The sequence below is a fragment of the Rousettus aegyptiacus genome, unplaced genomic scaffold, assembly GCF_014176215.1.
Source record: "Rousettus aegyptiacus isolate mRouAeg1 unplaced genomic scaffold, mRouAeg1.p scaffold_m13_p_11, whole genome shotgun sequence".
In the NCBI taxonomy this organism is placed as follows: domain Eukaryota; kingdom Metazoa; phylum Chordata; class Mammalia; order Chiroptera; family Pteropodidae; genus Rousettus; species Rousettus aegyptiacus.
Genome location: NW_023416286.1, coordinates 45657446 through 45673728, shown reverse-complemented (window position 1 = coordinate 45673728; position 16283 = coordinate 45657446). Strand labels below are relative to the sequence as shown.

The 16283-nt window shown below is 33.6% G+C and overlaps 1 protein-coding gene across 3 annotated transcripts in view; it reads right to left on the bottom strand.

Moving 5' to 3' along the window:
• The window catches only part of HOOK3 (hook microtubule tethering protein 3), an 80451-nt gene that overhangs the window by 41561 nt on the left and 22607 nt on the right, over positions 1-16283 (bottom strand). For all 3 annotated transcript variants that reach the window (XM_036228755.1, XM_036228754.1, XM_036228756.1), the window contains 3 exons: positions 14222-14284; positions 12679-12762; positions 6571-6734 (listed from right to left, as the gene is read on the bottom strand). In XM_036228755.1, coding sequence (XP_036084648.1) covers positions 6571-6734; positions 12679-12762; positions 14222-14284 — 311 coding nt within the window. The remainder of the gene's footprint in view (positions 1-6570; positions 6735-12678; positions 12763-14221; positions 14285-16283) is intronic.

Here is a 16283-nt window from a genome sequence, read left to right as displayed (position 1 = left end):
ACAGAGAGACAGCCAAAATGAGGAGACACAGAAATATGTTCCAACAAAAGAAGAGGATAAAACCCCAGAAAAAGAACTAAATGAACTGGAGACGAGCAATTTACAATATAAAGAGTTCAAAACACTGGTTATAAGGATGCTCAATGAACTCAGGAGAGCAGATGAACTTAGTGAGAACTTCAACAAAGAGATAGGAAATACAAAAAATAACAATCAGAACTGAATACAATAATTGAAATGAAAAATATACTAGAGCGAATCATCAGCAGATTAGACGATGGAAAAGAATGAGTCAGGGAGCTGAAAGAAAAGGTAGAGGAAATCACCGAATCAGAACAGCAAAAGGAAAAAAGAAAAAAAAATGAAGATAGTTTAAGGGACCTCTGGGAGAACATCAAGCATACCAATAGTCAACTCACAGGGACCCCAAAAGGAGTAGAGAGAGAAAGAGACAGACCACCTATTTGAAGAAATAATGGCTAAAAACTTGCCCAACTTGGTAAACAGATATCTGCCAACTTGGTAAACAGATATCTGCGTCCAAGAACAAGAGTCCAAAACAAGATGAACCCACAGAGATCCATATCAAGATACATCATAATTAAAATGCTAAAAGCTCAAGATAAAGAGAATCTTAAAAGCAGCAGGAGAAAAGCGGCTAGTTATATATGAGATCCACAAAGAGACTATAAGCTGATTTTTCAACAGAAATTTTTCAGGCCAGAAGGGAATGGCACAATGTATTCAATGTGATAAAAGAGAAAAAACCTACAGCCAAGAATACTTCATGCAGCAAGTTTATCATTCAGAATTGAAGAAGAGATAATTTCCCAAACCAGCAAAAGCTGAAGAGTTCATCACCACTAAATTGGCATTATAAGAAATGTTAAAGACTTTTTTAAGTTAAAAAGAAAAGGCCAAATCTAAAAATAAGAACACATAGGAAAGGAAAAATCTCACTGATAAAGCCTAATATTTAGTAAATGTAGTGGATCAACCTGTTATCAAGACAGTATGAATATTAAAAGATAAAAGTAGTAAGAGCATGTGTAAATACAGTAATAAATTAAGGAACACACAAAAGATAAAGATATAAAATATGATGCCCAAAACATAAACGTAGGTAGAGGTGAGTAAAAAATATAATGTTTTTAAAATGCAATCAAATTTAAGCAACCATCAATTTAAAATGGATTACTATAAACACAGCTTGTTACATATGAATCTTATGGTAACCACAAACCAAAACCTATAATAGATATACAAAAAAAAATAAAGGAAAAGGAACCCAAATAAATCACTAAAGAAAGTCATCAATGTACAAGAACAGAGAACAAAAGATGAAATACAGAACTACAAAAATAATCAGAAAATATTTAATAAAATGACAATAAGTCATTTCCATAAATACCTAAAATTATTTTAAATATAAGTGGACTAAATCAAAGGTCCTCAACCCCCGGGCCATGCACTGTATGGCTGTGTGGCCTGTTGAAACCAGGTCGACATCAGGAGATGAGCGGCAGGCAAGCAAGTGAAGCTTCATTTGTATTTGCAGCTGCTTTCCAGTGCTAGCATCACCGCTTCAGCTCCACCTTGGATCATCAGGCAGCAGGTTCTCATAGGAGCACCAGTCTCTGGTGCCAAAAACGTTGGGGACCACTGGACTAAATGCTTCAATCAAAAGACATAGGGTGGCTAAAGAGATTTTTAAAAAAACAAGACCCATGGATATTCTGCCTATAATGGACTCACTTCAGATTGAAACACACATAGATCAATAGTAAAGGGATGAAAAAAGATGTTTCATGTAAATGGAAAAAGAAAGCTAAGGTAGCAATACTTACATCAGATAAAATAGATTTTAAAACAAAGACGGTAACAACAGACAAAGAAAGGCATTACATAATGGTAAAGGGATCAATCTAATGAGAGGATAAAACACTTCTAAACATCTACTCACCCAATGAAGGAGCACCTAAATACATAAAACAATTATTAATGGAGAAAAGGGAGAAACTGACAGTACTACAATACCAGTAGGGGACTTTAACACCCCACTTATCTTAATGGATAGATCACCCAGACAGAAAATCAATAAGGAAACAGTGGCCTTAAATAACACATTAGACCAGATATTAAGAGAATAGTCCACCCTAAAACAGCAGGATACAATTCTTTTCAAGTGCACATGGAACATCTTCCAGGACAGACCACATGTTAAGCCACGAAAACACGTCTCAGTAAATTTAACAAGACTGAAATCATATCAAGCATCTTCCTTGATTATAATGATATGAAACTAAAACTCAATTACAAGAAGAAAACTAAAAAAAAAAAAAGACACCAAAAAACTATAATAGATACAGTAGAAGCTAACTAACATGCTACTAAATATTCAGTGGATTAATGAACAAATCAAGGAGGAAATAAAAAAAATATCTTGAGAAAAATGAAAATGAAACACAACAATCCAAAATCTCTAGGACATAGCAAAAGCACTTCCAAGAGAAAAATTCATAGTGACACAGGCCTACCTCAAGAAATAAGTAAAATCTAAAATAAACAATCTAATCTTACTTCTAAAGAAACTAGGGGGAAAAAAAAAAAAACTAAGCTCAAAGTGAGCAGAAGGCATTAATAAAGATCTGAGCAGAAATAAATAAAAAAGACTTAAAAAAAAAAACAACTATAGAAACTAAGAACTGGTTCTTTGAAAAGATAAACAAAATAGGTAAACCTTTAGCTAGACTTATCAAGAAAGAGAAGGCCCAAATAAATAAAATCAGAAATTAAAGCTAAGTGACAACCATTACCACAGGAATACAAAGGATTATAAGAGAACACTATGAACAAATATATGCCAACGAATTTGACAACACAGAAGAAATGAATAAATTCTTAAAAACAGATAATCTTCCAAGACTGAATCAGTAAGAAGCACAAAATTTGAACAGACCAATTAGTGGAAACAAAATTCAATCACTAATCAAAAAGCTCCCAGTAAACAAAAGTTCAGGACCAGACAGAGTCACAAGTGAATTCTAACAGTATTCAAAGAATAATCAATATCTATCCTTCACAAATTATACTAAAAATTAAATAGAAAGGAAAGCTCTCTAAAAAACAATTAGAACTAATAAATGAATTCAGTAAAATTAATATTCAGAAATCTGTTGCATTTCTATGCACCAATAACAAGCTATCAGAAAGAGAAATAAAGAAAACAATCCTATTTACAACTGCAAAAAAAAAAAAAAATCACGTAAGAATAAATTTAACCCAGGTTGTAAAAAACCTATACTGCGAAAACTACAAAATGTGAATTAAAGAAATTGAAGATCCAAATAAAGGGAAGGATGAACAGTGCTCATAGACCAGATGAATTAATATTGTTAAATGTCCATACTACCCAAAGCAATCTACAGATTCAGTGCAATTTCTATTAAAATGCCAATGGTATTTTTCACAGAACGAGAACAAACAATAGAACATATAAACTTATATAAAAGACTCTGAATAGCAAAAAAATCTTGAGAGCAACACAACAAAAACAAAGTTGGTGATATCTCCCTGATTTCAAACTATACTACAAAGCAATAGTAATCAAAGCAGAATGGTACTGGCAAAAAAACAGATAGACAGACAAGAGAGCAAGACATAAACCGATGCTTACATGGTAAATTAATCTATGACAAAGAAGGCAAGAACATACAATGGGGAAAAGACAGTCTCTTTAACAAATATTGTTGGGAAAACAGATAGACACAAAAAAATGAAACTAGACAACTTTCTCACACTATATACAAAAATAAATTCAAGAGGGATTAAAGACTTAAATGTAAGACCTGTCTGAAACCATAAAACTCCCAGAAGAAAACATGCAGTAAACTCTTTACATTGGTCTTAGCAATATTTTTTGGATATGTCTCCCTTGGCAAAGGCAACACGAGTAAAACTAAACAAATAGTTTAGTTTACACAAACTGAAAAGTTTTTGCACAATGAAGGAAACTATCCACAAAATGAAAAGCAACCTAATAAATGGGAGAAGATATTTTGCAAATGATATGTCCAATAAGGGGTTAATATCTAAAATATACAAAGAATTAATACAACTCAACATCAAAAAAACCCCCAAACAATCCAATTAAAAAGTGGGCAGAAGACCTGAACAGACATTTCTCTAAAGACATACAGATGAAAGACATCTGTATGGCTAACAGATAACATGAAAAAGATACTCAGCATCACTAATTATTAGGCAAATGCAAATCAAAACCACAATGAAATATCACCTCACATCCGTCAGAATGGCTATTATCAAAAAAAAAAAAAAAAAAAGTGTTGGTGAGAATGTAAAGAGAACCCTCGTGCACTGTTGATGGGATTGCAAATTAGAAAAAATTATGGCAATTTCTCAAAAAATTAAAACTAGAACTACCCTACGGCCTAGCAATTCCGCTTCTGGGTATTTATCGAAAGAAAATGAAAACAATAATTTGAAAAGATATATGCAGCCCTATGTTCACTACAGCACTTAACAATAACCAAGATATGGAAATAACCTAAGTGCCAATTAATAGATGACTGGATAAAGAAGATATGGCACATATACACAATGGAATATTAGGCATAAAAAAGAACAAAATCTTGCCACTTGAGACATGAATGGACCTAGAGAATATTATGTTAAGTGAAATAAGTTGAATAAAGACAAATACTATATTACTTCACATATTTGTGAAATTGTAAAATACAAAACAAAGAAACAAAATGGAATAGGAACAAATTCATAGACAGAACAAACTAATGGTTGTCACAGGGGTGAGGGGTGATAGGCGGAAAAGGGGAACGAGATTAAGAAGTACAAATTTCCAGTTATAAAATGAGTCATGGGATGTAATGTAAGCATAGTGAATAGAATCGATAATATTGTAATAACTATATACAGTAACAGAGGGTTACTAGTCTTATTGTGGTGACCACTTTAAAAGGGATATATAAATGTTGAATCATTATGTTGTACACCTGAAACTAATACAATATTGTATGTCAACTCTAATTTTTTTAAAAGCCACAATTTAGAAACAAAGGGTAAAGTAATGATTAGATTTTACTATCTACCGATTCTGTCTTAGAAAGCCACGATGCAGATGAAGCGTTCTCAAATTTTTTGGTCTCAGGATCCCTTCACTGTTAAAATTACTTAGATTCGAAAGAACTTTTGATATTTAATAAAGCCATTATGTTAATACAGACAATATTGCTTGTGTAAAATAACTATATTTTCTAAAAAAAAATGAAGAGTGGCAATGTTACATTTTTGTGATTTAAATAATCTGGTTTAATAAAAGACAGGTTGTCATATTTATTTCTACATTAATTCATTGTGGTTTTTAAACTAAAATATATGAAAGAAATTCAGCCTTCCACAGATACACAGTTGGAAAAGAGAGGGCCCTGAAGACTCTGAGAGGGGTCAGTGAACCTACAGCGTTTCTCAGACCACACTTTGATTTACTGATGTAGACCACAGAGAATGGGCTGTTTCTAAAGTTTCTGAGAAGACTAATTTTTAATTTTTTCCTGCTAAGGCAAAAAGAAAACAGAAACATTTCACTGAAGAATAACAAGGATATGTTACCATACTATGCTAGTTGATAAAGTAAAAATCTAATTGATTTTAATTTCTCTATTTTAACACTAGAAATCTGTGGCTAGGTAAGAAACAGGTCATAACATATTTTATAATAAACCATAACAAAATATTTTTATCATACTGCTAAGCCCTTCAATTTTGTGGTTCTGTTTTGTCTTGCATGACACCAAATTTCTCCTTTTCCCTTTCACCATCCAATTGCCAACGGCCCTTTTTCTTTTGGCCTTTTCCTCTGCCAGAGATGTGTTTAGAAAACTGTCCCTTTAAGTCAGCCTGCTCTTTACATAAGTCTGTCTCGAGAAGTCATGCACCTGGCATTTGTATTGTGTCTCTTTAAACTGAGCACCTGAGAAGAGCACCAATTTCTTTAAATTCAGTACCAGTATCTTTTCTTGGCACCAAGCCCTTTAAGATGCACTTACTTTGAAATTTGTTTCCTACAGTTTATGGTCTCATCTTTTTTGTTTTAAAAATAATTTCAGATTTTGAGTGAATTTAATCTTTTTTTGTGATTGCTCCAACTCATCCACAGGCCCCTTCATGAGTGTTCTTCTGTCTTCCTCTAATTTTTCCCTCAGTCTGCTTTTACTTGCCTCAAAGCACCCGGCAGGATTGGGGATGGGACAGGTGTGTGGGATGTGGGGTTGGTGTTTTTCTTTTTTCACTCACAGTTATTGTTCACTTGGGCAGTCTGTCCTCAAGTCATATTGAAGATGTAGCTTTAATGATTCTCTGCCAAGAGAATTTTTCCTAGACATGAAGTTATTTCATGCCATGTGGGATGATTTTGGGGAAGTTGTTTATTACACAGTCTCCTTGATCTACCCAGAAGTCTTAACACTATATTCTTAAGTTTAAAAGACAGTTACCAAATTTTTAAAGATCAGATTTTAGTGAGTAGTCTTTTACCTGAAAGTCTCTTCTTGGAGCTGTTCTAACTGAGTTTGGAGCTGGAGATGCCTTCTTCCTGCTGGGCTGTTAGGATCTTCTATAGAATCAGATTGATTAAGTCTTTCCATTAATACCTGATTCTCTGCCAACAGACTACTTTTCTCTTCTTGTAATGCTGCAACCTGTTAGAATAGAGAAAGACAGCAGTTATTTCTTCCAATTACATTGGTATTAGCATAATCATCTATGAATTACCATTATAAATTAAAGCCTGTTTTTAAAGAAGTCCAATCAACATCCACTTAAGACATTTCCATTATTTTGGAACAGGTAGAGTAATATGTAAACGTAAGCAAGAATTCGTTCTTTATTTTATATCTGAAAAGACAGCTCAATAAAGAAGATATATAGATGGCGACTAAGCACAAAAAGATACATATGATTAATCATTAGGAAATGCAAATTAAAACCACTATGTTATTACCAATACCCTTCCACTAGAATGGCTAAAATTAAAAAGACCAGTTGTACCCACAAGTGCAGATGGAAGCCTCATACACTTCTGGTAAGAATGTACAATGTTTAAGAACTGTGGAAAAGAGTTTTGTATTTTCAAAAAATTTAAACATGCAACTACCACATAACCCAGCCATCTGGCTCCTAGGTATTTATTTACTCAAGAGAAATAAAAGCACACGTCCATACAAAGACTTACAAAAAATGTTTATAATAGCTTCATTGGTAATAGAGAAAAACTAGAAACAACACAAATGTTCATTAACAAGTAAATGGATAAATTTCGAGATATCCAACAACAGAATATTATTTGGCAATAAAAAAGAATTAACTATTAACACTGACAACATGAATGACTCTCAAAATAATGAAAGAAGTCAAACCAAAAAAAATCAGTATACGCTGTATGATTTCTTTTACATATAATTATAGAAGATATAAGCCAATTTATAGCGACAGAAAGCAGAGTTTGGGACTGGAGAGGGATTACAAAGAGTCATGAGGAAACTTCTGGGGGTGATGGGCTCATTATATTGATTGTGGTGGTTTTACATGTTCATACATATGTCAACATGCATCAAAATTGTATAATTTAAATATGAGTAGTTGATTGTATGTCAGCTATATCTCAGTAAAGCTGTAAAAGCAAAAGTTAATTGCCATTTCTACTACTTCTCTCCATCCCCCATTTCCTTTTGAACTCATTCTAGTTGGGCTATTGACCCACCATTCCACTAAAATTGCTCATCAGGATCACTACTGACCTCCATGTCACTACCATCTATCAAGAACATGTGACAGAACTGATCATCATGTCACCCTCCTTGTTGAAGCATTTTTTTCACTTGGTTTCCAGGTCGCCTTACTCCCTTGGTTTCTGTACCAATTCACTGTTCTTACTTTCTCTTTCTCCTTAGTCAATTCTTCTTAATTTACCTGCCATTGAAGGACCTGACAGTTTTTCTTTTCTAAATACAATGATGGCTTCCAGTTTCATGGCTGTTAAACACCATCTATTCACTGACAATTCATACATTTCTATTTCTAGCCTGGAACCCTAAACTGGATATAATTTCCACTTGGATGTCTAATAGACATGTCAAATTTAAATTGTCCAAGTGAAACTCTTAATTACTCCCTACCCCTAGTGCTTCCACAGTCTTTCCCATTTCAGTAAACAGTAACTCTATCCTTCCAGTTGCTCAGTCATAAGCCTTAATATCTTTCCATCATACACACATCCAATCTCTCAGCAAATATCATTGGCTCTACCTTCAAGCATATCTTGCCAATTCTTACCAGCCCTAAATTCTAATGATCTAAGCCAACATAATTTTTTGCCTGGATTACTGCAATGACCTCTTAATTATTCTCCCTGATTTGGCCCTCCCCTTTAGTTTATTCTCCACGCAGCAGCCACAATAATCTAGTAAAACAAAATTCAGATCACAGGATTACTTTGTTCAAAATTTTCCAATGGTCTCCCTTTACTTAAAGTCAAAGTCTTTACAAAGGCTTTCAAGGCCTCTCCAGACTGATTTCCTCTTTCCACTCTCCCTTCTACATCTGCCATCATCTTCCTGCTGTTCCTTTAAAATACCAGCCACGCTCCCACCTCATGACCTTGTGCTCAGCCTCTAATGCTCTTCCCCAGGAATCTGGGAGGCTTGCTCCTCTAACCTCTTTAGGATTTCACTACCATGTCACTTCTCTAGTATACCTATATTGACTACCCAATTCAAAATTAATAATTCTTACCACCCTTTACTCCCTATTCCGTCTTCTCTGCTTTATTTATCTCTAGAATACTTGTGACTGTATAACAGGATATATTCTTATTTAATTGTCTGTCTTCTTGACTAGAATGTAAGCACCTTGGAGGCAGGGATATTTAATCTATTTCTGTTTCCTCCATCTTCATTGTATCTACAGCATTAGAACACTGGATGGTACATACTAGGTGCTCAGTAAATGTCCACTGAAAAAATAAATGAATCTGAAATACCAGATCTGTAATTTATGAGATTTCCATAAAAGCATGAGTCTTTTCTCAGAAGAGTTGTGGCTCTATTCTATGCCACCGGTCTATTTCATTCATTTCTGCTCTTCCATTCTTTTTTTAAATACATAAAGCTTGAAAAATTTTAAGAACTCATTTCTTTGCTACTAATTTCTGACTTTAATTCTACTTTGATCACAGAGCGTAATCTAAAGATGCAGATTCTTTGAAATTTTGATTGTTTTATAACCTTATATGTGGTCAATTTATATGAAGGCTAAATGTGCAATGAAAATTTTTAATACTAGACTTATCAGAATAGCAAATGTTGCTAAAATATTTTAATCAATATATTTGGCAGAAACTTTTCTCAAAAACATAGAAAAAGGAGACTAATTAAAAATAATACATAACCTGATTAAAGAAAAAAAAATCAAACAAAGCAAAAGGGCTTATAATGAAAAGCTAGTTAGTTTCTTGTTGAGTTTTTCCACTTCCAAGAGGAAACTACTTTGAACTGTTCTTAATTTTATTGCTTTCAATTGTTACTTTACATCTCTTAAGTAACATGTTATACACCACTATTCCTTGATTTCTCAACCTTCGAAATTATCTAGTGATTCTCACTCTGACATGTTAAATAATAACAACTTATGCCATCCCTCCTTTCCACAAATATAGTTATATCACTATTCTCACTTCCTTCCTGGTCACCTCTGCAATTTTAAACAATTCATTGTCTCTTCATTCAATCACCCACCATTCATTCACTCACTCATATTCATTGTGTGCCTACTACATGCCAGGCACTATTGCAGTTTTCTAGGTGCAAGGCATACCGTGATGAATAAAGCAGAGAAAGTTCTTATTCCTGTAGAACAGTCATACATTAAAAAAAAAAAAAAAACATAGTAAATACATAAACACAAAAATATTGAGAGAGTAAATTAAATACGTGCAAAAACTAGAGTGAAAGGTGCTATATAGAGAGTTAAAATAAGAATAACATGACAGACTACATAATTACTCTAGACTGGCTGACCATGGAAGGACGTCTCAAGGAGGCCTAATTTAGTACTTGGCACATCTAAGTGCCCAATAAATATTTTATGACAAATGAATCAGGTGATTTTGAGCTGAAATTGGATGACAAGAAGGAGCCAGCCTTATAATCCTGCTGCTCTGCAGAAGTGGTTCTTGACTCCCTTCTTGGTAAGACAAGAACATCGGTGGGCCTATTCTTTCCTCATCGCTCCTGTCCTGTTCTAATTCTCAGACTTTATCATCTGTACCTTTACTTTTACAACAACACTTCTCTGTAGGACAATTCTAAATGCTTAAAATCAATAAAGTTTAAATTATTACATTAGAGATCAAATTATTTTTACTGTTATTACTGTTTTCTGCAGAGCTAAGTGTGTTATAAGGCTACCCTTTTTCTTCTTATAACCTCTCTGCAACCCTGCCATTCACTCTTCAGTCTGTCTGTAACAGGGATTGGTAAACATCTTTGTAAATTATCAAAGAATGAATATCTTAGGCTTTGAGGCCATAGGTCTCTGTGGCGAGAACTTAACTTTCATTACAGCATGAAAGTAGCCACAGTCTATATATCGCTGAATGAGTGTAGCTGTGCTACAAATAGAATTTTATTTACAAAAACATATGGCAAGCTACTGTTTGCCAATCCCAGTGAATAACTTTAATTTTATATTAGCAAAGATAATATTTATATTCTGCTTGTAAAATTAATCAACTTTATTTACTTTTAAAACTTTAGCATTTGTATATACTTAAATTCTAAAAATTGAAAAGCAATTAATAGCACATTATGACTAAATATTACTTGCTCCATAACCCAATAAATGTGCCATTCCATTTCCTCCTACATGCATCCAAATCATCTAGTATAAAATATATGAACTCTGTGTACCCATTACCCAGCTCTAAGGAGTATCAAAACATACTAATTACGTTTAATCTGTACTGCCATCCTCTCCCCTCGCCTCCTTGATTTTGAGGTAAATCCCAATTTTATTTCTTATTTTCTTTATTTGTGAAATATTTCAACTTTATTCTATTGAACTTTTTATTTTGACAATTCTATTTTTAACTTACTTAAGTGTTTCTTAACTTCTGATTTTTCTTTTTTAAAATAGCGTCTTGTCCTTATTTAACAGATAGAATATCACTAATTTTACTGGAAGTATTCAATAAATTAAAAAGGAAAATTTCTTCTACTACTCCAAATTTCTCCATTTCTTCTAAGGTCAGTTGCCTGTTTATCTCAATCTTTTTATCTTTTGTTATGCAGATTTCCCTTTCATTTAAGAATCAGTTAACATCAAGGGGTAACTGGAAGTTATACATTCATAGGCTTCACTTGAGGGATTTACCTACAAGAAGCTGGATTTTATAAAAGGACAAAATGAAAAGAACCTCACATTGCAAAACTAATAGTCTAACCTCTCTATACTTCTGTTTAATTTCTTTAGAAAAGAACCCTCTAATTGGAAAACTGGCTATAAGTCAGTCTATATGCAGTGGGTGGCGGGTGATGGGGCTTAACTAGTCTACATGATACCTCTAGTTTTAGCCTTACTTCAGCCTTCCATGGTACCTGTGGTCTCTCTGGGATTCTGCTACAGCAGCTCTTCCCTCACTCCCAGGTGTTCTTGGCCACTACATTCTGTACTCCTATTAGTCACTCAGCACTTTTCCAACCGTCTTTTGGCTTTCAGAGTCTGATTAGACTGGTGGTGTGCTGTTGTGAGCTGTAACTAAGCTGACTTAAATAGTCTTGTGAGCTGACTTGTAAACCATTAATAACTTGAAACTGGCCACTGTCAGATTTTTTATACTATGAAATGAACACTAAATATCAGGACTTTTCAAAATCTTGCCCATTCCTTCTGAGTGCTAGCACTGATATATCCCTCCTAATACAGGAAAGAGCCATAAGAACTACATGAATTGATTAAATATTAAAGCTGGTTGTATCCAGAGCTTGCTACGTGCTGCTAGACACGGAACCTACAGGAAGATTCCTGCTGAGATTACTAACATCTACTTCCCCACGCCTTTAACACCGCATTCCTATACCACCCCCTCTCCCAAAGGAAAAAAACAAATGTAAACACAATTCTTCAAACAATTGGGGTCTCATTCTCCGAATCTGAAAGGAGACCATGTCTCTGTCTCTGGAAAGTTATTCTTTCTCTAATAAACTTTCCTTTTGTCTCTAGTCTGGATTGTGCTTGAATTCTTTCCTGCACATAGTCAAGGACCCTCTCTTGGCAGGCATAGGGCCCCCAAGTCCCCACTCGCACCATCCCGCATCACTCATTTGTTATGTCTTTATCCCTCCTCTTTCTTTTCTTTTCTTATAGTTTAATTCATTTATTGTAAGTTTAATGGGGTTATACTGAAGGAAAGGAAATTAATATATTTGCTCAGTCTACTATCTTTAAAACAGAAATCTGTTTTCCTTTTTTTCTTTTTAATTAGTGCTGTATTAAAGTCAAACTGTACTGGATGGCAGTACACAGTACATTTGGTGGTATTTACAGTGGTGCATTTCAAACAGGTGGTACATAGAACAGACCTCTTACCTGCATATCCAATTCATGGCATCTTTGAGCAATTTCTTCCTTTGCTGACAAAGCTTCATTTAGTTCCTCTGTAGTTTTCTTCAACTAGTTAGAAACAAAGAGACACAATAAACATTTCAAGATGAAGTGGCAACAATCAACAATTACATTTGTACAATATAGAATTAAACATTTTCCTCCTTTTCTTCCTGCGGGTCAAGGAGGAATCAAGAACCCTTCTGCAAGTCAAAAGAAGGCACTTCAAACTCTGAATTATCTTTTACTCCAAAATCTCATCTTTTCTGTACTTTGGATTTGGTTCTTTTTCTCATATTAAGTTTTCTTATACGTCTTCTATCTGAGATACCTGTTTCTTGGTAAATGTTGACTGTGTAATAACAGAAAATTTTATCTTAGTAAAATATGTATATGCTGGAGTACAGGAGTTTCAATTGCTAAAATACATGGCTAGTATTTTTCAATACAAGTTTTTTTAGTCATATTAAGCCTTTATGTTAATTTATATATCATAATTTAAAAACAGAAGATTTTTGTATTCTCATTCTCAACACAAACCAAATATTCCCAAGTTGTGTCCCATTACTATATAAACTCTAACTATGAACAAGTGATTAATTGTAATTAATCAACTGATTAATCACTTAATTTTAAAAAAGAAAAATATGGATTAAAATAAAATTATATTGGCTTTTCATTTCTTGTGACCAAACCTGTGTGTAATATAGATACAAAAAAAATGCATTCATGGTAACTTTTTTAAAACCAAACATCACAAAGGGAAAGATAATAACAACTTGGGTTAAAATTATAGCATGTCCAAAGATTTTCCTACAAAACATTTAGAAACCATGGGGAAGAACTGAAAGAAGACAAAGAACACAAAGATATCTGTTCATGCTTTGGAACAGATGTCCCGGAATAGCTGGAACACAGAAGCTGACAATGTAACTAATAGTATTTTACTAAAAGCAATAATTAAAATCACAAAAGAACATTTCCATTAAAACCATGAGACTATATCACAGTCCCTTTAAAAATATAGTACTAGTTCCTTAGTGTATTTAAATACCTGCTAAGATTGTTCACTTGCTCACAAAGATGAACGGTAGAGGAGACATCTTCAATTGAAGAATAATGTGAAACAAAAGGTAAAATATCCTTTGTATCAGAAAAATCATAAAATGACTTATGTCAATGGAAAATGCATGCCATTTTCCAGGAATTTGTCTATTGTGTCAAAAGTAGCATACAGAAAGATATCACTGATGGAAAAAGAAAAATGATGACTAGAGAACTCAAATTACAATAAAGAATTTATTTTAAAGTGGGTTATGTAATAATACTTTAATTACAAATTGCAAATTTAATCACAAATGTGTAATATCCATGAGTAAAGTGGCCTAAGTTCTTAAAATTTTAGGTAAAAAGTAAAGAATTATATCAATATGTTCCATAAGCAATTTCAACTGAAACATCCTTTTCATTATCTAAAGTTTGTCCTTTTCAATCTTTGCATGGATAAAAACAATGCAAAATTAGATACCTGGCGATCAAGGTCAACATAGGCATCATTTCCAGCAGAGACAGGAGATTCTTTACTCATCAGCTGAAATTAAGAGTTAAACAATTATAACTATGAGGCAAAAGAGACATTCTATGTAATATACTTATACAACAAACATGGATGCCCAGCCACTACGAATTATAAAAATTGAGGAGAGTGGGGGAGTGGAAGTATTTTCTTTCAGTCTTTTTCCTTTTCCCGCTGTTACAGTTTAGTCCTTATCACCTCTGAAGAAAAACCTAGGTATACCACTCTCTGAATACAATCTTCTGTCATTCTAGGTCTCTCATTCGATTACATCTGTATTATCTGTTCCTCAATTTCATTGAAGTGCCCAGGTCCGATAGCTCTTTCTCCCTTTTTTATTCATAACTATCATTCTTATATTCACTTTACACCTTTCCTTGCTTAGACTCTAGTGAACATCATTGTTTTAACTGCCTAATTTGTCTTTCTTTTCTGCTTACAACATCATCATTTTAGGGAATCTCCCCTTCCCTAGTTTAGCTTCTATGGTACATCATTTTTCAATCAATTATCTTCTCTTTCTAGCCTAGATTTCATGGTCTATTACTTTGATGATTTTTGTCAATATAATCAGTTCTCCCCTTACCTCATTTCCTTCTTCCTGGTAAAATCTCAATCCAAGATCAATCCTACTACCCATCTCTGCTGGCCATATACTCTGACTGCTAAGTTCTGAGAGAAAAAAAAATTTTTAAATCATAAAACACTATTAGTACATAGTTTCCAATCTCAAATGGGCCTTCAAAGTTGCCCAGAAAGTACAGTTAGGCTTCTCCAGTTAGTAGTCTCTTTATTCCCTTTAGAACTCATTCCAAACCTTTCCTATTTCTCAAATCTCACAAACTCCTCCACTCTCATCAGAAAACTTTGCTTCCAGACAAGAATTACCCCAATTTCCTTTATCTTAATCTATAAAATTGTCAACATTCATGACCATCCTTTCCTTCTTTAATTTAGTTACAAGTGCTATGGTTCCTATCCAAGGCTAATCCCTCCACTTGTGTTCAGAACCCTGTCTCTTCCCAGCTTCTCATAGAACCTGCTCCATTTATTGTCCATAGTCTTCTCATATCTCAACCTTTATCTTTCTCTTTCTTGTGGCTTCTTCCCATTAGCATTGAAAGGTTAAAATACCATCATTTACTTGACTACCATTCCTATTTCTCCAAGGAAAATAACAAATACTTGAAAAGATGCTCAACATCATTAGCCTTTAGGGGAAATGCAAATAAGCCACAAAGAGAACACCACTTCACACCCAACAGGACTGCTATTATCAGAAAGATGAACAATAACAAAGGTTGGCAAGAAGGTGGAGAAATTAGAATCTTAGTGCATTGCTGGTAAGAATGTAAAATAGTATGAGACCTGTGGAAAACAGGCTGGTGCTTCCTCCAAAAGTTAAACATAGAATTGCAATATAACTCAACAATTCAATTTCTGGGTATATACCTAAATGAATTAAAGTATTTATAAAAAAAAAAAAAAAAACCCTGTACACTCACATTCATAGCAGTGTTATTCACAATAGCCAAAAGATGAGAAAAACCCAAATGTCCATTAACTGAATGAATAAACAAAAAGTGGTATGTCCATACAATGGAATATTATTGAGCCATAAAAAGGAACAAAGTATTGATACATGCTACAACATAATCTTGAAAACTTTATGCTAAATGATAAAAGCCATATACAAAACAGCACATATCGTATGACTCCATATAAATGATATATCCAGAATAGGGAAAGCCACACAGACAGAAAGCAGATTACTAGTCTCCAGGATCTGGAGAAAGGAAGAAATAAAGACTGCCTGTTTAATGGACACAGGGCTTCTTACTGTGGCGAAGAAAAAGTTCTGGAACTAAATCGTGATAATGTTTGCATGACATTATGAATGTACTAAAATGTCACTAATGACAAATTTTATATGTATTCTACCACAATAACAAAATAAAGACACTTAAATAGAATGTGACTTAAAAAATAAAGTCTACCATCTTACAGAAGCTCT